Source organism: Rhamphochromis longiceps, linkage group LG22 (assembly GCF_057381845.1).
Source record: "Rhamphochromis longiceps isolate RC_006_pf linkage group LG22, R_longiceps_female_GT1.1, whole genome shotgun sequence".
NCBI lineage: Eukaryota > Metazoa > Chordata > Actinopteri > Cichliformes > Cichlidae > Rhamphochromis > Rhamphochromis longiceps.
The window spans coordinates 18,428,434-18,452,196 of record NC_140577.1 but is presented as its reverse complement, the minus strand read 5'-3'; the positions used below and the strand labels follow the sequence as shown (position 1 = coordinate 18,452,196).

Below are 23,763 nucleotides of genomic sequence, written 5' to 3'. Positions count from 1 at the left end.
GATTGTGGCATTGTGTTAACACAGATCAGTTGCCTACCAGTAAATTGCCAAAACCTCTGCTTATATAGAGGTGCTCACACTTGCTGATGATCAGTTAATCAAGTGCATTTGATTAGCAGCACCTGGCTCCTATGGAAACAGCATGTACTAAATTTGTGAGCTATCTATGAATGTGAATCACACTTCCAGTAAATCCAGGTAGTGTTAGATAGTAACTAATTTCTATATGCACAGAATATTTATTATGAACAGTGAATACATCAAAAAATACATTATATTAATGTTTATGCAGATGCATGTAAACTTTGGGCAATAGATTGGAACAGGAACAACACAATATCATGTACTCAACTTTAAAATATCTGCATATGATTGATTGTACAACAGAGGTGGTCACGAAGAAAATAAACACAGGTTGATATCACTGCAGTGGCCTCCTAAGAAATGTAGGAGGAATAAGAGGCAGAAGTAAAAGTTGAGAGGAGGAGGACATCATGAATCTTAGATTGTATAAATATATGCAATACTCGTCAGTCTGGATAGTAAAGAAATTTGTGGAATTACATGTTTCTGATGTCCAATATATTAACAATAGAGATTGATATTTAAATTAGCATTTCAGAAAAATGAATTACTATCTAATGGTAGATGAATATTGCAGATTTTTTGTATTTAACTTCAGATTTTAAGCATATTAACGTTGGTTAGCGTAATAACCAATGCGACCCGCACTCCAGTCCGGAAGGTGGCGCTAAGGTAACCAAAAGTTTTATCCCCAGCTGCCATTAAGATAAGGAGGAAGAAGCAGTCCCAAGCACAGGCAACCGAGCAGTCACAGAGAGGACGGAGATAGCTAGTCAGTATTACCAGCCATCCTTTTGTGTAGCAGAGTCAGGTTGCGACATTTAGTTTGGATGGCTGAAACTCCTGCAAAGACCCTGTGACCGGCTAGCGTGCTGTAGTCCACACATTTGGGAGAAACCTTACAGCAGCCTCTCCCAGCGTCTAGCCTCGCACTCCCTCCCCTAATCTCGCCGAGATGTCAGCTTTCTCCGAGGCGGCTTTAGAGAAGAAACTGTCCGAGCTTAGCAACTCTCAGCAAAGTGTACAGACACTGTCGCTGTGGCTCATCCACCACAGAAAACACTCGAAGACCATTGTCAACGTTTGGTTCAACGAACTGAAAAAAGGTAAGGCTGGTGAGAGCCGAGGAGTTCCTCCAAACAAACACAGCGAGCATGCTTCAGAGAGTGAGTAACATGTAGCTGCAGGCTAGCTCTGGCTAAAACTGCCAGACCAAACTGCTGTTAAAGTTAAAACACAGAGTCCCTGTTAGCACGGTGGCTGCTAAAGGCTGGCAACTTTCGGTCACTAGCCAAAGGTTTTCACTGCTTTGTCTAAGTAGCATTGTCGAAAAGTGACGACAACGTGTGTTCCCTTAAATGTGTTTGTGTTAGAAAATCTCCATAATCTCCCATCTTTGCTTATAGTAAGTCTCGATCAGTTAAAGCTGCACTAAATTAAACTTTATAACACCTGAGGGAATAGCTTTAAATTAAACCCACATCAACAGTTACAATGAGCTTTACTATAAAGCATAAAGGAAGCCACTTATGCTCATTTCTTTTCTCTGCTACAGTAGCTTTGCGTGATTAACTCATCAAAATAATCCTATACTAACCCTTGATAAATCACCGCAATTCATACACAGTATAGCTTTGCTTTAAGCCAGCTTTCTTCTGATAGGCTACTCCGCACAAACAAAAGGTTTGACTAGCACGTGGGTGGAGATTGTGCTCACAGCCAGAGCCGTTTGCTTGAGATGACCACATACAAGACGCACTCACTCTCCTCTAATCATCAATGCACCACCTAATAAAAGTGAAATGCCCTAAATAATAATATTTTTAAAAAATGCATAGTTGCAATGGTGCATATATTATATAAGGAGAAGCATAAGTAAATGTGTCGATGTTAAACGAACCACATGACATTGTTTTAATTAAACATATGTAACAGTTTTAAGAGTAAGTGCATATTTATTCTTTAATTGCATTGCTTTTTTTGGCTCATTTAGCTGTGTCAATCATTTCACTGGAGAAAGACTATTGAACATTGTTGTGTGATAAAATATAAGCAATGACTGGTGGATCTAACTTTTTTCTGATTTTCATAGTATCTGATGACTGTCAATGATTTTTTTTTTTTTTTTTTTATAAGAAAATGTTCACAAAGTTTATTAAGTAGACGGTACATAATGGAGTTGTTGAATTTATTCAGTGAGTTGGGTTGTAGGGACATCAGGCATTACTGTAATTGTAGCTAATAATGGTGCATTTTTCCTCGGGGTGCTAGTCAACAACCTAATGATACCTCTTGTGGGTGAGGTATTTTGGGTGGTGACTGAGACCAGTGTTAATGGCAAGTGGGGATAGAAATGGCTCTCCACGGAGCTTTACACTCACCTCAGTGTCGAGGGCACTCGGCTTCTCCAGAACAAAGTCAGGCAAGAGCCAGTGCTCTATTGTTAAAAATAGTAAGAAGAATCAGCTTTTGTTTTTGATCTCTTTGATGCCTTCAAAATCCTGGGGCATACAAATCTGAACATGCATTTTTGTCAGATTGCTTCTTCATATCGTGCACTAAACTTGTGAAATAATATCCACAGATTAAATCTTTTTTTTTTTTAATTATTCTTTCTGCAGGGCCACCTTGTTCTGCATCATGCAGCTGATGTGACTGCACAGTTCGCCTGTGCATCTGGTGCATTGCTCATATTAAATTAGCAAAGGTCATAGCCTTGCTTATAGTGAAGCATAACGAGTATCTTGAATTTTTTAAACGTGGCTTTGCATATTAAAGATAAGATGACCTTTATTAGTCCCACATGTGGGAAATTTGTTTTGTTACAGCAGAAAGTGGACAGTGCAAAGTTATATAGCAAAAATTAGAGAACACTGGAATAGAATAAGAATAAGATGCTGTACACAACTGTATAGAATAAAATACTATATACAATAATAAAAAACTGTTGAAGATTTAAATCGGCTCTATTTCATTTTTTGTATGTCATGACTTTTGTGTTTAGTTCTTTAGTGGTTAAAATGCGCTTGCCCATTAATAGGCATTGTTGTGTTGTACCTTTTTGTAAATCATAATCAGATAGTATGTGTGTTTCTTTGTTTTTTTCAAACATGTGCAGCTCAGGTATCGCGCAAGCTGACCTTCCTGTATTTGGCCAATGACGTCATCCAAAACAGCAAGAGGAAAGGACCAGAGTTCACCCAGGACTTTGCTCCAGTCATCGTTGATGCATTCAAACATGTGTACAGGTCAGTTTTTATTGGACAAAGGCATGGATGGTTGTCCTGATGTCAACTTTCTCATTTTGTCATCATTTTGGATTTTAAATGTATGAAATTTAAGTAACATTTTAGAACTGGTTGAGGGTGGCAGCCATAAGTAGGCTTGATGAGAAGACGTGTATAAACACACACATACTGTATGTTCTAGGGATGCACACACTGATGTATTATGAGCTGATTACAATGTTTAAAATGACATTTTGGCCATCAGCTGTCCATCTTTGAACTTATTTCCATTAAAGAAAATGTGACAGAAGTGGCCAGTTGGCCTGTGGCGGTAAATGAGGTGCATCCCTAATATTTTCCCATTTAAAGAATTTCTATCCAAGAACTGTTTTTTTTTTTTTTTTTTTTTTTTTTTTTTATTCAATTTTGTCCAGTCCTGACTTCAGGTTTGCAAAGCTGTTTAAAGCGTGTGTTCTTTCTTTCTTTCTTTTCTTTCCTGTGTGTTCCCGTGCAGAGATGGTGAGGAGGGCTGTAAGAAACAGCTGGGTCGGGTTTTATCCATCTGGCAGGAGAGAGCCGTGTATGAGAATAACCTGCTCGATCAACTCTCGCAAGTCCTGTGTAAGTTCAACGAGCCAAAACCTGTACCAGCTTGTCAGTAGTGCTTACCATTCAATTATAGCAAGTGTGCTGTGTGCCTAGAGGTTTAAACTTGATAAGCATAGTTATATTATTTACTTGCACTATTTTGCAAATGTTTGCTTTATTTCTAAACATGCAGCTAATCAGGCTTGTGGCTTTAAAGTGGCTAAAGATGTAGTATAATACATAAAACGCACACCTTCAAACTGGACTTTTGACTTGTTATGTTTTGCTTTTCTTGCTTTTTATAAATCTTAGATGGAGAAAAGAAGACAAAGAAGAGGTCATATGAGGAGATCCAGCCAGATGATGAAGGCTTTGCCTCCCAGAGCTCTCCAACCGAGCCCCCACAGGTGCTGTCCTTGTTATACAGAGCAGTTATAAATACAGAGTGCTAATCATATAACACTTTGATCCACACACATGCTAGTTAATGATTTACAGCTGTCTGTGTTTTCATGTTTGCCTTTGTGTCTCCTCCTGAGTGTAAATACCTTCTTCTGCTCCCCCCTCACCTCTTGCCTTTATCATGCTCGCTATACATCAGACGGCAGAGTTAATCCGAGCTCTGCAGGAGCTGGAGAACGCTGCTTCTGGCGACTCAGTGCTGCGTCAGCGCATCTCCTCCCTTCCTGCTGAGGTGCAGGACACGTCACTGCTTCACAGGATCACAGGTAAGGAAGCTCTGCGCACTTTATACCAAACTTTAGACAGAACATGTGTTGTTTAGACTGAGAAAATGTTGTTGAACCACTCTGATATACTGCACATTACAGAAAACACTTAACATCTAGATTCCTGTGAAAAATTAAGTATACTCTTAGTGCTTCCACAGGAATTAACTGATCATTAGCAAGCGTGAGGACCTCTATAAAAGGAAAGGAGGAAAAACCTCAACAATGATCTTAGAACAGTTGTTCTAAGCAAATGTTCCTGGCCAGCAATCTGGGAATTAAGGCCATTTCCTGTTTGAAGTTGTCATGCCCTTTTTCTGCTGGGAGACAATCTAGCAGTTCTCACTATTTTATTATCAGGCAGTTAAAGATTTGGCTTGCTTAGTTAGCTGTGCACTCTAACTGTCCACCAACTAAAGCCTGTCTAAAATCGGATCATGCAAGAGGATGATGATTTCAAACACTGCAGCAAATTTTAAAACGGAGAGGCTGAATAAGATTCAAGGTGTTGCAGTCCAGTCCAGACATGAACCTGACTGAACTGCTGCGGTGGGACCCTCAGAGAGCTGTGTATAAACAATTGCCTCAAGTCTTAATGAACTAAAACAACAACGTAAAGACGATTGGGCCAATCTGTACCTGTGCATGTGCAATGACAATAAAGTTGAATTCTAGTCTATTCTATTCTATACCTCCAGACAAAATGAGAGACTGATAAAGTCTTAAAAGAAATGATTACTTTACTCTTTTCCCATTGAAAGCCTCTTAGGAGTAAGCTTTGAGGCTCTTTTCTGAACTGAGTGGTTTGGTTTCTTTCATACTTCAGACCAACTTGCACAACAAAATGACCGGGTGTGCATCAGAAGTAGTGATTGTGGACTCTGTCCGTTGGAATAACCTGAAAACTATTCTAATGTTAATCAAAACCGCATCTTTGTTGATATAAACTTTTGAATCATGGGGTGTATTTAGTTTTGTCACGACTGTATTTCAGAGGAAATAAGGTGTGCACAAACAAGGGAGAGTCGAGACAAAAACATGGGATATGCAGTCGCCTGGACGTCCTTGTTGGGCCAAACAAACACTCACTTCTGCAGCTGACGTTCTTTCGCTCTGAAGGATACCTGCAGGCTTATTTATGGGAGAGAGGGGATGGCTCTGAAAGATATTGACCTTATGACAAAGAGAGATCATTTACATGAATGTGTAGCACACAGCACTCACTACAGATTTGATTACATGGACATGATTGTTTGTGTGTTTGAGTCTCCCTCGTATCTGTCTGACAATGCCCTTGCCTTTACCTCAGCAGAAACAAATTGAAGGTTTGATTTGGCACTGATTATACAGATGCTGTTTACATTGTTCCAGGATTGATGCATAACTGAGTGACGTGCATTTAGGCTTTGTTCTCTGCTCTCTCTGTGCTTTCTGTGCTTTAGATAAAGAATCAGGAGAGCGACTTTCCCGGCTGGTGGAGGAGGCCTGCATGCTGCTAGCAGACTACAGCGGCCGCTTGGCGGCAGAGATTGACGACAGGAGGCAGCTCACGCGTACACTAACGGTCTTCCTGCAGAGCCAGAAGGACGGCCTGGCCCAGAATGAGCAGAAACTTGAAGTGCGTGAATAAGTTTTTCTCTGTTATATGTCTGTGTGCGTCCTGTCTGCCTCACCTCTCCTTGGTGTTCATCTTTTTGTGCTGTGTGGACAAATTACGTTTGAGCACAAATTTCTATAAGTATTTTTACAAGTTTCTCAGCATGCTGCACGCTTTCTGTCATGCTTTTTTATTTTATTTTTTATTTTTATAAAGCTACCCTGCATGTTTTTAGTGTTAGCCCTGCTGATGTGCAAACTGAGGGGAAGCCTCTCGATTAGATACAGACTTAATGTCTAAGTTATCTTTTCCCTCGTCACTGGCTTTCTCTTTGAGCCTTTTTCTTTCTGCTCACTTCACTCAGTGTGTCCTGCCTATGAGGTAAGTAGTAATCAAAATGAACCCGTTAGAGCTTTAAAAATGTAACCACTGAGTTTTCTTGTTTGCTCAAAGCTGTGCTTTTCACGTTGACGGTAATTGTTCAGATCTTATCTACAGGGCACCACAAGGATCCCACGTCTCATCTTTGTATCGTCACTCAGTCAATACCTTTTGTTTTAAAAAAAGAAAAGAAAAAGTCTGAAAATAAAAAGTGAAAATGATTTTGTGAGTCCTTTTTTTGTGCTCGAACACCTACAGTTTACCCTCTTATTCAGGTTTGAAGGTGGTTTATGAAACGTACTTTTGGTTGTGGAGTTGACAGTAAATGGCAGTTATACACTTTAGGATTTTCTGATTAGTGGGAGATGTAGATCAGATATTTATCATAATCATTGTCATGATTAATAAACATAAATTAATGAGATTCAAATTTGATTAAAATCTTGTTCATTTATCTTTCTTGGTACTTTTGCTTTATGCTTTCTGAAGAGATTTATGTCATTTGCAACACGATGGGACACAAAGAGAACATAGTTTGTTTTTTTTCTTTTCCTCTCCCCTTCCCTCATTTGGACATTTCTGTTATCTATGCTGAAAAAGTACTGATGACCTACACACACTGCATGCATTGGCTGGCAGATATAGTCACTGAACACATTTGAGAAACATGGCACAGAAAGTAAAATGTGACAAGATTAAGGTGGGAAAAAACATCAAATACATGGATCAGGTGAAATCATTTTGTCCACATGCAGTCCTGTTTTCAGTACCTTACACTGTACTTTGCATGCAGTTTGTGTGGCCAGTCTTTTATTAGGGGAAAAAAAAAGCTGTTGCAAAGGTAAATGTTTTTTGGTGCCCTTTAGTGTGGCTCATTACAGTGGAGGTTGATCTAAGTCGAGCAAAGTCATTCATAAACATGGAGAGAAAGAGCGTGGCATTTTTGCTGAATGATTTGGGTGTTTGGATAAAACTAAAACACCCTGACACACTGTTTAGTGGTGGCCACTAATTAAAATACATGAAACATGTTTATTGGAAATCCTTGAATTTAAATCTGAACTTTAACTGGAGCTTTAAGCTGCTCTTGGTCTGTAATCCATGAAGCGCACATTCAACACTTCAGTTTCTTATATTACATTATAATTTAAAATTACAATATGTGTGTGTATTTATCTCATGTAATACTGCTACTGAGACTAGGGGGAAAAAAACCCAACACCATAAATCGGTGTGATTCAGACTGCAGGATCTTTGGCGTCTGATGGCTGTCTGTCATTGTGGACTTTTTCAGGAATACAAACGCAAACTGGCGAGGGTCACCCAGGTTCGAAAGGAGCTGCGATCACGTCTGAACAATCTCCCAGAAGGACACTACAACTCTTCGAACTGACTTCACCTCCCGTGCTACTGACGCATCTGATCAGACGCCTGTTTAATATTTGATCTGTGACCTTGCCATAGTCCTCTGTTCCTGACTTTGGGGTGTATCTTTGTCTCTGTGCAGTAATCTGTGGTTCTCATTCTGTCTACAGCCAATTATTTATCCACGTGGGTTTATGAACATAAACATCTTATTATCATTTAGAAGATTTAAAATCATCCCGACACAGGCCTGTTGTGCTTTGGCCCCAGCTGCCTAACTTTCCAGCTTTCCAGTTGTATGGATGAATCTGGTGTGATATTTTTTTATTTATACTGATTAAGATAATGCATCAGAGTACATTGCTCTAGTGTGATCATTCATTTTAATTTGCTGTATTCTGCTGGCATTACGTTCCCTTTAACTGTCTTAAGTTAAGGGTTATAGATCCTTGTTTGTAATAATAGCCTCAAATGTCTGAAACTGAGTAGGAAGCCATGTTCCTTAAAGCAAACCCAAGTGTGTATTTATGATTTACTGTTTGTGAAAGGGGAATGTAAATCATTGGTCAGTGTACATATTGTAGTTTGCATGTAAATATGGAGTTGTGCCTGCTCCTTGTCATAAGTGCTTTTGGTTTGTAATTGTGTCAACATGGTGAAGAAAATGTTGCTCATTCAAATTAATGAGCTATGTCAGATATCCACAGTACGGAAAGGGTGAGATAATGGGTTTTGTTGTCTTGTTTACTGTATCGCTCCATAGTTTTATCTTGGAAGTCTCCTGAATGCTGTGCAGATGCCTCACACAGCTTGAGAAGTGCCCCGGTTTCCAAAGTCAGACTTAAAAGGAAAAGGAAAAAAACAAGCTGTTTTTGTAAATATGAAGCAAATGCTTAGAACCAAATAAACAAAGTGCACAAATGTTTTATCGTCTTATCTGCAGTATGTGCTATTGAGTGCAATTAAATATGTGAACACCAGGGGGAGTTCCTTTTTTACGCCTCTGTGGCGACAGCCTCGGTCACGTGGGTTTCTTAGAGCGAGCGTCCGCCCATCAACCAGGAAGACGAAGCTATTTTTCCCCTGGTTTCTTAATAATACAATAGCTGTGTAAACATTTGTTGGATATGATACAAAGTATTTAATATAGAAAACAAAAGAAACAAAACACGCCAATTCGCTAGTGTTACAACAATAACGCTTGCTGATCACAACAGTTAACTAGCTTGGTTCAGGCGATTTAGCTAGTAAACAGTCGCTAAGCAGGTAGCTTTACCTCTAGAGGGTACGGCCACTGATTAAAGTTCATGATGGATAACTTCGAAACGCCATATGAGGAGGAGGATATCGCATTTATTGAATGCGAGGTAAGCATGCTAACGTTAGCTGAGAGACGTAATAATTTGGCGAAAGCGAGGTTCCCGGAAAAAAGGAAGCGTGCCGCGAGCAAAGCTAACGTTTTTAGCTAGCCTCTGGAGGTATATGACATCGGACGTGAATTAGTCCTGCTCTTTTTGACCTGTTCGGGTCAAATTCCATCAATTTTTACGTTTGACTGCAGTGATTCAGCATGTGATTCTTTTAGCTTGAAAATGTCATGACTTTTCATGAAGTGAGGCAAAAATAAAATTAAAATTTGAATGGATCTGGGTCGCGTATTTACTCAGAAGGATTCTGGATCCATCACTGTGGGGAAAATCAAAGAAACGTTGATTTTAGGCAACCCTGAAACTAAAACTGTACATACCAAGTTGTGCGTATTTTTTACGGGACAAAGGTGGCAGAGGAACCTTCGTTAAGTCACGAAAATTGCCTTTGTTGTAGAGGTGGGCGAATCGATCCAAATATCTGTAGTATCGATAACAACGCTGGTATTGATATACCAGATACTAGTGCGCTATTTGTTTCTCTTCTAAGTTCAGTAAGTAGCCAAATGAATCTTGTAAAATCATGAACACATGCACTATGAAAAATGTCTGAACCTTTTTGTGTTAACCATCAAATCTGTTTTATTTATAGCCAATAGCACATTTAAACAGAAGTTAACTGCTTTTAAGACAGACACATTTACATTGCAGGTCTCCAAAAATCCCAGTTGTACACGAAAAGCTAAAATGTGTCCCACACATGCTAAGTACCTGCTCTAAGTATTTAATAAATTTGTTTTGATATATGGTAGTCATAAGGATTTTTATATGATCCAGAATGAAGAGTTGAGTGTTTTAATGGTTGTAACATTCTTTCCATCTCATTATAATATCTTTTAAACATTACAGGTGCTACATTTTCACCTTAAGTAAAATAGGTCATCATATTTTGTGATATCTCATGTTTTTCTCCAAATATAAGTGTTGTAAAATCTAAAAAACACTCACCCTGTTCTCTGAGACATCAATTAAGGACTATTCATCATTTTATTAATGTCAGATAGACTATTTATACTTTATAAAGATATATGTATATTAGAATTTGTTTTATACACTTGATGTGAAGGAATTCTTGGCCCAGTTCAATTTTGACACAGACTTTCATATGAAAGAAACTATACTGTGGTGGGGCTTGCTAATTTCTTGTTTTTGATTTATGTATGTTATGTTTTGTTTTACTTCATATGTTTATATGTTTCATATGTTGTTTGTTTAATTTAAGACAAAAAAAAAATTAAATGAATGAGAGGTAAAACTTGAGGGGGTAGGGACAAATAAGTAAATACTTCAGCCTACTCCTTTTCAAACAAATAATGGAATGATATTTTGTAATGATTGTGAAGGCACATGTTTGAAATGTTTGAAATAAAAATGAACTGAACTGAACTGAACTATAGTATGAAAGCATATAAAATGAACAGTATTCAAGGGTTAAAAGTGGTCATATAGTTTAGAGTTAAGTTACCTTTTGTAACTAAAATACAGAATAAGGCTTAATTTAGTGTGTCTATTTGTGTCTGTCAGCTTATTGTTATTAATTCATCTGTTTTTTGCTCTTTCTCAATCAAGATCTGTGAAAAATCCTTAAGGGGTGATACCCTGTACAAGATACACCTGACCACCCCAGGACATATAAAGGTACTCAAGAAATCTACTTGTGTAGAAAGCTAAACATTAATAGTAATGCAGTCATTTAAAATGTATTCAAAAGTGATGTCATCATCGTTTTTGCATTATTCCATGTACTTTCTCTTTAGTCTCAGATTTCCACAGGTACCAGACGTCTGTGAGAAACAAGTTTTCCAAGCTGCTCACATCTTTTAATTTTTTTTTTTGTTTGAAGCCCACCTACAGTTTTCCCCTCCTGGTTTAATTCCTGGTTTTGCATCTGACAGCTCTTCTTATTTCAGTCTTGACAGTTGAACACATTGTTTCTTCTGAAGATTTAAAAAAAAAAATCATGTTACAGTAAGTACAAGAGTAGTGACAACAAAAGTTGACATGGGTTGCCTCTCTTCAGCCGTTGCCGTCAAGGGTTCAGTGAGTTTTGAGCTACAGAATCAACCAGGAAAGCTGGATGCTTTCCACCTTTGTGTTTGACTGCTATGAAGAAGCTGGATTGGCCATTTCAGAAGAGTACTGTGTCTCTCGCCATTGCAGTAAGTTTGTGCAAGGATGACAGGGTAATATTTAGTTCGATGATGTATAACAGAGTGTGAAAGCCTGCCTGGCTGTGTATTTCACACAGCATTCTTCTTCTCCTTCAGTCTGGGAAACAACTACAATTACTCTTGGAGCGAGCAACTGACAACCTGAAAATGGCAAGTTCTGAAGGAGTCTTGAAAAAGGCAGGCTTGGTTGGTTCTTTGGGTGAAGGGGTTTAAGGATTTCTGCAAAGAAAAGCCAGACATTTCTTCTCAACACTTTGCTCACCTCCCCAGATGCAGATGTTCTACTAAAACCAGGCCCCTACCACCATCTGCCTTTTTTAGTGGCCCCTTCACATCAATGCATCCTGAACTTTGCGCCAATAATGGACAGTTGTGTTTGTTTTAAAGGAGGAAAACAAACTTGTTTTTCTTTTTAATAGTGGCCACAGACTATGCTGACACAGTGGAGTTTCACAAAGGAAATGGTCTTGAACCATGTCATGTATGATGTGTCAGCTTCATAAGTCTTTAAACGTCTTCCTGTTAATGCCCAAGAAAATTTCAGGAACTTGTCTGCTGTGCCTTTGAGCCAGGTTCGGGTCTGTTCCACTAGGTAAAGTCATGTGAGCTTTCTTGGTTGTTCTTGTTCATTATGTTGGGAAGTGTGCCTTCCAAGACACACGTGCTGATTTAACAAGTGACTTGTTGTACAGTCAAGCCTGGAAGACAAACTGAATTAAAAAATACAAAACAAAAACAGTGCACTGTGGAGCCATGGCAACATTTCTTCAGCTTCTTACTTTCTCTTCTTTTGTTGATAGTGACAGTGTTGAGAGACAGGAAAGCGGGGAGAGAGCGAGATAGGGGAAGACATGCAGCAAAGGGCCGCGGGTGGGACTCAAACCCGGGCCTACTGCTCTCTGGCCATATGGCATATGGTCACCTGCTCATCTCGCTGAACTAAACTGGTGCCCTTCTCTTCCTGTCTTTACACTAGAGGAAGTCAGCCACTGTTTGGTTATTTGGGTAGCTATGTTTTGGCAGACCTTATTGCCAAGTGCAGAATCTGTGTAGCACATAAGCAGAAGTTGCTTGAACTGAGTTCCTGTCTTTTGGCTGTCTTCTAACCACTATGGCAAATCAGCTGCTAATTCTTGGATGGTGCTGGTTTGGCGTTCCGCTGAGGCGCAGACCTACTTAAAACTGGTTTTATTTTCTATGAGCCAGAAAAATGTATACGTAGGTATACATTTATACTTTCCTAGCAGCGCTGCCACCACCAACAACGACGACGACAACAAGTGCAAGGAGGCTACTCTGCAGACCTCTACAGCTTCAGTTTGACATCCGTACTGAAGCTTTTTGTAATGGTAAAGTTTTATTTGGACCTTGGTTTAGCCCCAGCAGTGTGCTGGCGCATTTCATTCCTATAAACAGTTCCTAGAAGGATCCCTCCAGATGTTTCAATAGAACTTTTGGTCATCCTGAAGAAAGCTACATCCTGTTTCTTTGCATTAATATATTCACATGCAGATATAACTCCCACCTCCCACGGTGGGGGTTTAATTTATACAGTTGTGTGAAAAGTGACTGGAGTACAAACTCTTTAGTCCTTAACTGCTTTATCTCTTTATGATCTAACGCACACTAAGAAGACAGGTGTGGACAGGCACCTTTACTGCACCTCATTTGAGCTGTGGTTTTGGTTTTAATATGCGTTTGATTCCATAAAATAACTCCTTTTCTGTTTGTAGCAGAGGTGAACTACATCCAGTGTTGTTTATCCAGCACTGATTGACTTTATTTTTATTGTTCTCCTTTCGTTCCTGGCAGAAAGAGAGTGGCTTAGTAACTTCTGGTAAGTAGAATTCATCTTCCCTCTTTTATTATTTTTTTATTTTTTCATTCCTTCCCTGGCCATGTGTCTGTTCTGATGGGTAATTCAATGTACATGTGAATAGTGCCCATTCCGGTTTGAATGGGCAGCAGTTTTGTTTAGAAGTAAATGTATAAAGATACCCAGAAGTCAACGTGTAAGGACAAATAGTTTGTCCAGATTTTGTTTTTTCTTTGGTGGTTTGGCTTAGGCTCCTTAGATGCATCTCAGGTTATATCTGGACCACTGACACAAAGCCCCAAACTTAACATCAGTGATCAAATCGGTTAACATCGGCTGCAAGTCAGGACTTGTTTTTGAACATCAGTGTGTGTTCTCACTGATGATGTTGTGGCTTTTTTGTCTGCCAGTGTGTGTTCAGCCATTTTGTTTTCTTAATTTGGGTATGGAGAGTTAGAAATTTGAAGTTTATTTAAGAGATTTATACTTTTCATTTAGCACAGTGCAGTGATTTCATGTTTATTTTTGAAAATGAAATGGAAGTCTGTATGAGGAACTGGATTCACATCGACTCAGCTTTCTGCTCCAACAAATGTGGACTTTAAAATGGTCACATGGCTTCGATGTTTCCAAGTTGATATTCAGATAAGTTTTTCATTATGGCGTTGGGCCAGACCATCTTCAGAGCACCTTGATATTTGGTCCTATAGGACTGCAAGAACGTTTTCTTAGGTTTGCTGACTGTTGGACGTAGTACCCCCATTTTTCTGCATCCACACTCCTGGAACTCTGAATCATCACAGTTCTTCACAGGGTTTTTAGGGTAGGTACTTTCCCAGCAGGGAAAGAGAAACTTTGAGTGATGAAGGTGTACACATATGCTCCAGATATAAGTGTGCACTGGTCAAACAAAGGAATGCAGCACCAGAAGAGTGAACATTGTATTGAAACGAATCCTCTCATTGCATCTGTCACGCAATGAAGAAATGCAAACAGAAAGTGAAGAACATGAAACACAATTATAGGAAAACGTAAGATGTCAACAGGGGTGACGTGTCAGGAAAGCTACTACATGACTTCAGAGTTCCTATTAATGATGTGAGTGCAAATGGGAAACAAGGCTCAGAAGGTATGTAATCACCTCAGTGGGTAAACACAGTCTCCAAGAAGTGAAGTGGATATTAATTCAACAAGTGTCTGGATTTCAACTGGGGGATTTAATACATTTCTTCCAAAAGATACTCCATCTTTTGGTTTTGGTGGTGGTGAAAAGTGCAGTCTAATGTGGGAATTACAGTACTATGTTTGTGTAGGTATTTGCCCACGCAGAGGCAACCTATGCAAATGCGCTTGTGTGCGGTTCTCCAAAGCCCCAACAGCACATAGCTCAATGTGGACGATGCAAGTCCAGTGCTGACTGGTTGAAAAGTTGCCTGGAATAGGAAAGGGACCGACAGCAGAAGTCTAACATGAACGGGAGAAAAAAAAGCCTCTCCGCGGGTGCCTGAAGGACCAACCAACAGCAGCCCAAGCAAGCCTGGGCACTGGTTGTTACTGTCAGCCCCCTGCTGACAGTAAACAGCTACACCATGTAACAATGGTCTGCAGAGCTGGTGGTAAACTCTGCAAACTACCAACTTGAAAGCCGTAAGTAGAAGATTACACTCGGACAGCTGAAGACGCTACGGAGAAGAAGTCTTGGCATACTTTTTCCACTTCTACCTGGTGGACTCATCTCTGTAGATGGGTCCACAGGGTCACAGAAAACTTGCAGCGATGTGGATGTATGTCAGAGCATCGCTCTAACCATCTAATGATCAAATTTCCATCACGTGGACCCAGTTTGAAACCTTCCATAGTTGGAATGGTGAAAATGATTACACCTGTGTAAAAAGCTACTTTCAGCTGCTCTTTTATTCACCAGGAGTCGCCACAGTGGGTAGATGATTTGGCAGGTTTTTTTTAAACTCTGGATATCCTTCCCGAGGCAAGCCAAACGGGATGTTTGTCCCCTTCTTGAGTTTAAACTGGATATTTCGCTGTTAGAACCACTGCAATATGGAGCTATTGTTACACCTATGTAACAATTTTCCCCAAACTCTTCCATAGGTGAACCCATAAAACTCCTTTAATGACCCAAAAGGATTTGAATTGACTGATTGGTTGGCTGATTAAAATCAGCAGATATGGGCCTTTCACAGATACATAATACACATATCATTTGAATCTAGTGTTTGACCCAGGGCCTTTCTCTGTGGAGTTCACATGTTCTCCCTGTGTCTGCGGGAGTTCTCTCCGGGTACTCAAGCGTCCTCCCACAGTCCAAAGACATCCAGTTATTGGGGTTAAAGTAATTGGTGATTCTAAATTGCCCATAGGTGTGAATAGTTGTCTGTCTGCCCATGTTAACCCTGTTGCGGATTGATGACCTGTCCAGGGTTTACCTTGCCTCACACTCACACCAAGCCACCTGGGATAGACTCCAGATCCCCCACCACCTTGAATTGGTTAAGTGGAAAATTATTTGTTTTTTTTTAAATGAATGGAAGGATGGAAAATAAGTATCAGCATCTGCCCCCAAAATCCCATATTCGGGGAGCTGGGTATGGATGGCAGTGGTGCCATCTTTGATTGTGGCTCCAAAGCCGTGATCCAACATCTTACAGCGAGAGAGGATCAAAGCTGGCTGTTCTAACAGCTTTTCTACCAAAACAGAGGCTGGGGAAATTTTCTGACAGGGTCAGAAGTTTAGGACAGCTCACAGTGAAACGTCAGCCATGACCTGTGTCTACTACCCAGCCAATGGGAATGCAAGAGAGACATCAGCATATGTGGGGGAAAAACTGAATACATGTAAGTGTTACATTCCCTACCACCTGTTTCCAACACAGAGGAAAATGTGTCTTAGCTGTGGCAGCTGCAGTGTGTCTACATCAGTTTACAGGACCCGTGACAAGGTGGACATAGCAAGGAAACAAACAATGAAGATTTTGCAGCGGTACGTTGTTGCCCTTGAGTCAGTAGGTATTATCGTACAGCCTTCATGCATCAAACTTGATGTCCTACCCATGCTTATTAGATCACTGCCGCAGAGCGTGTTGGTGCCTCAAGCGATTAAAGCTCCTGCCACTCGTGCCCCAAGAATGAACCCTGTTTCAAAGCCACTTTGATGTTTTGCACTTGCCATCGTGATTCAAAAACAGAACCAACTGGGCCTGCGTTTGTATACGTGCCGCTGAGCGTGACTGGATGCTATTTACCATGAAGTGCACTTGTAGAAGCATCTGCATTTGTTGGGTTTCTCCGCTCATTTAGTTTTTCTTTTCCTTTCTGGATCTTTGCACTTTTTGCCAAATTTGGTTGCATTAACAGCCTTTTTGTGATTTAATTATGGTGTTACATGATAAGTTGCTGAAATAAATGTGTAGCATTGTCGTATCAAGATCAGAAAAAATACTGTACTGCTCTTAAACCACACATGGCTACTAAAATGCAGCTTTTCCAGTGTTGCTCTTCAAGCAACAGCTGCAGCTTGTTGGAAATCTTCACAACTTCTAAAAATGTCAGTCAAACAAGCTGTTTGCACAAAATTAGATGGCACTGGCCAGCCTGTGTCTGTATGACTCCCTCAAAATCCACTCTGACTAAATTTAGCAACTATACATATGTATTCAGTTATTCTAGTGGCAGGACATCTGTGGGTGCACTAATACTCCACACTCAGATGACGAAAGGATAAGTAAACATCTCTGTAGATCTGTCCAGAGTTTGGTGTAATGTCTTTTATAAAGGAACATGTTGTACAAGTATGCACTTCAATAACTTTGTTTTATTTATGCCTTTTGCACAAGTAAATTAAACATTTACACCATTATTGGGATATTTTTAATACAATAATATTGGGATATTGTAAAAAAACAAAAAAAACCAACATTTCTTAGTTGGTAATATAGGTACCATTAGAGTTCAGATGTTTTTTGCCATTAAATCCATTATGCCACACAAGGTACATGTTTCAGAAAATCATGGAAACATTTTTTTTCCTTGTCTGATGACATTCAAAAAGCAACATGAAATAAATAAACTGTCTGGACTAGAAGTTCTACTGGGGCTCATACATTAGATGATAGTTTATCAGAAATCTAAGATAGTTAAGATCTAAGCTGAAGATTTTATACCATTCAGCTGCAGCTACAATACACCAGGCCTTGTCTTATATTGACTTATAATCTTCCCTTACCCCTGTTAACCCTTAATAAAGACTCATCCTCTAATAAGGAGTTTAAATTGAAGCAGTTAGTATTGCTCTTGTCTTATTGTTATACTGTGATGATGACTTTTAAAAACACTGTGTAGTTTTTGTCTTTTTGCTAACTATTAGCATGTGGCTTCCCAGGACGGTCTGTCAGAAGACACGTACCGGAGTTTAAGGATATTATAGAGTACCTGGATTACCTGAATCTGGATGAGCCTATCATTGGTGAATAACTTTGCAGAAAGTTTTAAGCAGATGTTTTTTGTTTCTTTTAAAATACCAGATTATTTGATTGTTTTTAACTTTTTGCTTGTTCTTAATTTCCAGGTTTGAACTTTTTGGAAGAGGGGCCTCCTAGTGACCGACAAATAGGCCCCAAATACTTATGTAAGCTCTGTAATCAGTCAGCCGTCCTTGCAGAAATGGTCTGTCATGTGATTGGACGCAAACACAGGCAGAAATATGTGGTAAAGCATTCAGAGCATTACTTAAATACTTCTTTGTTATTCTGTTTTTCTTTATAATAAGATGTTAAAGCAAAGAGAGATCACATTCCCTTTCTGTCTATGTAGGAATTGAAGCGGCCTGACTTGGTGACCTGGGATAGACCCTCTGTACAAACCCTCGGGGGGAAGATTATGCGCGCCAAAGCAGAAATAATAGAGAGACAGGATGGGAGAGGGACTCCAAAGGTATGCCAGATGAATTACCCAGATTACACACCATATTTTTTGTGCTTCTAAAATTCTATACATTTTGTTACATACAGTAAATGTTTATTATTCATGTTTTTTTTTTCCCCCAGTCATTGTTCAAAAAGGGGAACGAGAGTAGATCAAACAGCTCAAGAGGTACCTTGATTGATAGTAAACATGGTTAAAAAGTAAACGTTTGGTTGTATTTTTCTCTAATTATGACTTTATTATTAGCTTCCCAAAGGCCGAGGCAAAACAGGGAGCAGACGAACCCACAAGATTTGCCACCACTCCTACCCGAACTCAAGGACTATCACCGAAGGAAGCATGCCTCAAGTTACCCAAACGCATCTGCATTTCCTCCGAATGACCCTAACATGAACGTAGACAGGCGCAGCCAGCGGGAGAACAGGCTTAGCAATGAGCGCACCAGAGATGAACCGCGAAGGTCGGATTTTAGGGAAGGCCATGCGTTCAGAGAAGGCTACATGGACTCTGATTATCGTCATCAGTATGAAGAGGGATATGGTGGCGATTCACAAAGATGTTTGGCACTTGAGCAAGGTGATGCTCCCAAGTATGATTTTAGGGAGGAGCTGCCTGGTGGCCTCGGTCAGTCTGACTATTACCCTGAGGGGGCGCCTCCTTATAGAAGAGCCTATCCAGAAAGAGAGTCTGTTCAGGATTTCCACTCTGAGGATGTCAGGGGTGGGAACGGTCGTTCTGAGTATTCACCCTCCCAGGCCATGTACCCTGAAGTTGATAAACTGCGGTGGTCCCTGGAGAGGGAAGCTGATAGGCACGACGGTATGAACAAAGCAGGTAGACAGGGATCAAGTGAACCAGAAGCCAGGAGGAGGAACTTCTCTGCATCTATGGAGGGGGACCGATCACGTGACAATTTGTTCAATATAATTCAAGATTATCGTCATGAGATGAGAGAGGTACATCAGGATGAGGGAGTTGATAGGAGAGCAGGAGGCCCAGCCTCACAGAGACACATGGATGTTGGCAGAGCCATTTCTAACATCCCAGAGCCATTCAGGCGGTTCCTGAAAGGAGGCGCCGAAGATGATGTTCACGGTAAAAGGAAAAGAAAGAGCCGCTTCTCTGATGCTACTCCAGAGGAAGTGGAAGGGACAAGGGAGATGTAAGTGTAAAAATTGTAGTTGTTTTTTTGTAAGTGTTGTGGGCTTTTTTTTTTCTTTTTTTTTAAAAACCCCAAAAAAACATGTTTGATTGCTGCTTTAAGGTATGGGGATAATTATGGATCTCCAATTCCAAAGTTTGGAGGTGACCCAAGGCCAGGTAGTGCACCAATGAGTGGAGGACAATTTTCAGACATCTACAGAGAACCACAGGTACCGTAGTTTATTTTCACATCACAGTAGAGTAATATCCAGTAAAACAAATCTTTATTTGAGCAAGACCTTTTGCTTTTTTAGGGTCCACATCATCCTGAAATGAACCAAAGAGGAGGCTCTGAGTCGGAGGGCGTCTTTGATATGCTGGTAAGATGATTAATCCTTATTGGCGACTTGCACATGTTTTTGTTATGCAACTATTCACTCAAAGAGTTCTCAGTGTGTTGTTTTTTTTCCCTTTCACATTTTCTTAGAGCAACATTGAAATTGAGAATGCTGAAGAGGCTGACTTCTTGAAAAGTAAACTTTGCAACCTGCTTAAAGAATTCAAAACAAAAAAGATGGAGAAAGCTGTGGTATGTGTCATTCTGCACACCGCCTGTCTTTTTAATATAATATTAGTAGAAGAACACAAAGACTTTGCTTATATTAACAAAACGTATGGTTTTGTCATGGTAGCAGAACAGCCACGGTCGAGAAGGGATCCCCAGAAACTACAGCAACATGGAGCTGGACCCTCGACAGCCGCCGTTCGAAAGGACCATGAGAGATGATTCGCACCACAGACAGCCAGAAGACCTCGACTTCAGAGACTGGAGGCAGCGTGAGCATCTTCCAGAGGAGCGGCACAATGTTTATCCCCCCCCTGCACACGAAGATTCCAGATACTCAAAAAGAGGCCGCTTTGAAGGTATGTGCACAGTGCAGTTTATTTAAGCCCATTAGGGTTCAATAGTCTTTTATAAAAGTTAGACATCGATAAAAATAACACGAGCATAATTTTCTTGAAAGATTTTAGGCAAAAATAAGTACAGCTCAAAATAAAGGCAGACAGTAGATGGCCACTCAATAGTTGCTTCTTTAAAGACTCTTTCATCCATTAGTAGAGCTGCTTATACCAGAAAGGTAGGGCAGATCAGTTTCTATAATACCTGCAAAGTTTTCCCTAATGTTCCAGTCAGCAAGGCTTTCAGTTCATCCACACCAGAGCTTCGACCAGCTAACGTAATTTTCTCCATGGTATCCCTCAGGTGATGTGTGGGATTTGGGTCAGGGCTCTGGGAGGGCCCCTCTATTAGAATATATTCTTCAAGTAGAGCTGGGCGATAGAACGATAACGATATGTATCGCGATATAACTTTTACTCGATAGAGAAATTAAGCTATCGCGATAGACCTCGCCGCTCTTGTCCTCAAAAAAAAAAAAAAAAAAAAAAAGGTCAGCCAATCCAAATTAAGTAGCGCAGAGCCGAACCAATCACAGCCGCAGCGTCACGTCGCGTGACTTGTTACGTACAGCACAAGTGCCAAGCCGCACGTGTGTTTGTTTGGGAAGCAGCCAGCGCGTAATGGAGGAAATGAGTGTGCCGACTAGAAAAATCAACCGAGCGTGACCGAAGAGAAAACAGATGATGGTTCCAATGCCAGAGAGATTGTCGAACGGAAGAGCCATAGAAGTTCCGTAGTGTGAAGGTATTTCGGCTATTTCAAGTCTGACAAAAATAGAGTAGCGTGCACTGTAAATTGTGCCGAAAGCAAGTCTGGAAATACAATAAACTGGTGCATGCGTCACACTGTGCGCCACGTTATTGTTTCGGTGAAATGAATTTCTACAATACTGTTACTATTAATTCTACTCTCTGCAGTGTTTAAATGCTTACATATACACACAGTTACTGTCCCTCCACACATACGACTCGGTTCTGCTTCTATGCCCCAGCTTTGTTTACTTTTTCCCACCGAGGCTTCTAGACTTCTGATTGGCCAACATTTCTGCACGGTTAGGAATCTAGCGCCACCTGCTGCTTTGGCATGTTCATAGCAGCGTTTTCCTTCATTTCTGCCTTTATGTGTGGACGGGATTATTTTTTTAAAACGAAAACGGAAAATCTCCGTTTTCAAAAATACCCGTGTACGTGTGGACGTAGCCTCAGTCTCTGACTGGAAGCGCTAATTCGTCATTCGGCTTTTGTCAGACTAAAGTAACTGTTAAAACTGTTTGAAAAGCTCAGCTATACAACAAGGAGAGATTGAGAATTTCCTTTTAGTTCTCAGTTTATTTGATATTGACAAAAGTTAGTCAGTTTTGTCTGTTCTTCTGTAAAACAAACTAAGATTTATTTTTAGAATTAATATTTTGTTTCTAAGTGGAATTGACAATTTAGTAGTCTGTTTCGTTTGTCCTATTTTGAAACGAATGAATAGCGGCTGCCTTTTGTGTAGTTTGCAATATTTGCCTTTATTTATCTGAAAAAGTCTCATGTTCCTTAAGTACATCTACCCTGTTGAACTTATTATGGGAAATAAATATTTAAATAAAAACAAGCTGCTGATTATTTCACATTTTACTTGTGAGCAACGGCACATTTAAATCTTACAAATATAGTTATTTGGCTTATATCGTGATAGATATCGTTATCGCCTGAAATGAAAAAAACATATCGTGATATGAAAAAATCTCATATCGCCCAGCTCTATCTTCAAGTCAGTTCCACATGAACAGGTGTCTGTAGCAGAATAACCACAGGTATAGTTCATCACATTAACAACAGGCATGGTTCAGGTGTGATAAACAGGAGAGGGAGGGGTATAATCATGCCTTTTGTCTGGAATTGTGCTGTATGTGTTGTTGTATGGGTCGAATGCCAATTTATTGACGTATTAATAAAATAAACTTATGAACTTTGAGGTTTTGATGAAATTTGATGGGATTTTCTTCTTTGAATGTATTTTGAGTTTTGTTGTGGTATCCTTTTAGGATAGTTTAGTTGAATTTATGTATAATGAGGCATAGTTTGCAAAGGTGTCCAAGTTGAGCTTTTGATTTTATGTACTGAATGAATTTGATTGCATCGTTAAATAAGATAATAAACAATAAGTTGTATATTCAGCTTCCCTGTGTCAGAGGAAGTGTGGCTGATTCCACTTTCTTTCATGTAATTCAATTTCATTCCTCTTTTTTTTTTTTTTTTTTTTTTTTGTCAGAGGAATCTGGAACTCCTCATACAAACCGCTTAGATGAGCCGCCCTTTTATCCTGAAAGGTTTCCAGAATCCCTGCCCTCTCGTGACTACCAGCCTCCTGTTGGAGAGTTTTTCGACTCTCACTCTTCTGCACCTCCCCTCCACATGGATCAAGAATCCAGGATGCCCAGAGGACCCCGGTACTCTAACAACCTGGACAAAATCACCTCCGCCCTCCTGGAACTTGTGGCAAGGAAATAAATGTCATCACTGCAATCTCCTTAATAATCATTTATTGTAATGCAGTGTTTTAAGGTAAAGTTCAGATTTTAAAATGTGATTTGGGTTTAAATTTCTTTCCCTTCATTTTTCTTTCTATTTTTTTGTTGTTGTTTGTGTTGGATATTTGCAAAGACCTTGGTTGATCAAATGTTGACATCTGGTGTAAGAATTAAAACATTTGTCTACTGCAGTTGTAATCATTTCATTTTTTCAAATTTCTTACTGACCAACAACCAGAGAAGTAATACTGTTATTGCCATCGTTGTATTTCATATTTTCAGTGAATTTATTTTGAATTAACTGAATTAATTTGCGATCATTTGAGCTTTGTGGTGCTTTATCATGCTGGCTGCAGCCATTAGAAGATGGGAACACTGGTTATAAAGGGAAGGGCTTTCATATTTATGCCAAATTCTGAACCTACCATCTGAATGTTGCAGCAGAAAGTGAGACTCTGAGGAAAACACTGACTGCTCTACAATCTTCTATTGCCCAATTTTGCTTAGCCTGGGCAAATTGTAGCCTCAGTTTCCTGTTCTTAGCTGACACAAGTGGCACCCAATGTGATCTTCTGCAGCTAAAGCTCATCTACTTCAAGGTTGGACTTATTGTGCATTAAGAAATACGCTGCTGCATAAATTGTGTTTAATGAGTGGTTATTTGAGTGACTGATGCCTTCCTCTAAGCTTGAAACAGTCTGTTCTCTGACCACTGACATCAACAAGGCATTTTCTCTCAGAGAACTCACTGGATATATGGATGAAGCTTGCACACAAGAATTTCACTCACATGTTCTGTACCAGTGTACTTGCACATGTGAT

General features: G+C 39.9%; 2 protein-coding genes across 5 annotated transcripts; both read left to right on the top strand.

Annotated features, from left to right (window-relative positions):
• Positions 1-789: 789 nt before the first annotated feature.
• On the top strand, positions 790-8,893 carry LOC146643894 (regulation of nuclear pre-mRNA domain-containing protein 1A-like). 2 transcript variants are annotated; one of them, XM_085396311.1, is made up of 8 exons: positions 790-1,190; positions 3,203-3,332; positions 3,826-3,932; positions 4,212-4,306; positions 4,501-4,627; positions 6,070-6,245; positions 6,589-6,605; positions 6,723-7,864. In XM_085396311.1, exons 1-8 carry the CDS (start codon positions 1,040-1,042, stop codon positions 6,805-6,807), a joined length of 888 nt encoding a protein of 295 aa, XP_085252437.1. In that variant the 5' UTR covers positions 790-1,039; the 3' UTR covers positions 6,808-7,864. The 2 variants fall into 2 exon arrangements, with proteins under 2 accessions (XP_085252437.1, XP_085252436.1); XM_085396310.1 differs by lacking the exons at positions 6,589-6,605; positions 6,723-7,864 and adding an exon at positions 7,900-8,893 and having other exon boundaries at positions 793-1,190.
• Positions 8,894-9,001: 108 nt separating this feature from the next.
• LOC146643893 (uncharacterized) lies at positions 9,002-23,132 on the top strand. 3 transcript variants are annotated; one of them, XM_085395666.1, is made up of 13 exons: positions 9,002-9,337; positions 10,967-11,035; positions 13,381-13,405; positions 17,781-17,864; positions 17,967-18,106; positions 18,212-18,331; positions 18,445-18,490; positions 18,569-19,484; positions 19,587-19,695; positions 19,780-19,845; positions 19,953-20,054; positions 20,158-20,389; positions 22,683-23,132. In XM_085395666.1, exons 1-13 carry the CDS (start codon positions 9,278-9,280, stop codon positions 22,919-22,921), a joined length of 2,208 nt encoding a protein of 735 aa, XP_085251792.1. In that variant the 5' UTR covers positions 9,002-9,277; the 3' UTR covers positions 22,922-23,132. The 3 variants fall into 3 exon arrangements, with proteins under 3 accessions (XP_085251792.1, XP_085251791.1, XP_085251789.1); XM_085395665.1 differs by having other exon boundaries at positions 17,766-17,864; positions 20,161-20,389; XM_085395663.1 differs by having other exon boundaries at positions 17,766-17,864.
• The last annotated feature ends 631 nt before the right edge of the window (positions 23,133-23,763 follow it).

Excerpts from the sequence above, each read along its gene's own strand:
- LOC146643893 (XM_085395663.1), top strand. The coding sequence starts at position 9,278 with ATGATGGATAACTTCGAAACGCCATATGAGGAGGAGGATATCGCATTT. Across the intron at positions 18,332-18,444 it reads ATGGGAGAGGGACTCCAAAG|TCATTGTTCAAAAAGGGGAA; the intron begins GTATGCCAGATG and ends TTTTTCCCCCAG. Across the intron at positions 18,491-18,568 it reads TAGATCAAACAGCTCAAGAG|CTTCCCAAAGGCCGAGGCAA; the intron begins GTACCTTGATTG and ends CTTTATTATTAG.
- LOC146643894 (XM_085396311.1), top strand. The coding sequence starts at position 1,040 with ATGTCAGCTTTCTCCGAGGCGGCTTTAGAGAAGAAACTGTCCGAGCTT. Across the intron at positions 3,933-4,211 it reads TCAACTCTCGCAAGTCCTGT|ATGGAGAAAAGAAGACAAAG; the intron begins GTAAGTTCAACG and ends TATAAATCTTAG. Across the intron at positions 4,628-6,069 it reads ACTGCTTCACAGGATCACAG|ATAAAGAATCAGGAGAGCGA; the intron begins GTAAGGAAGCTC and ends TCTGTGCTTTAG.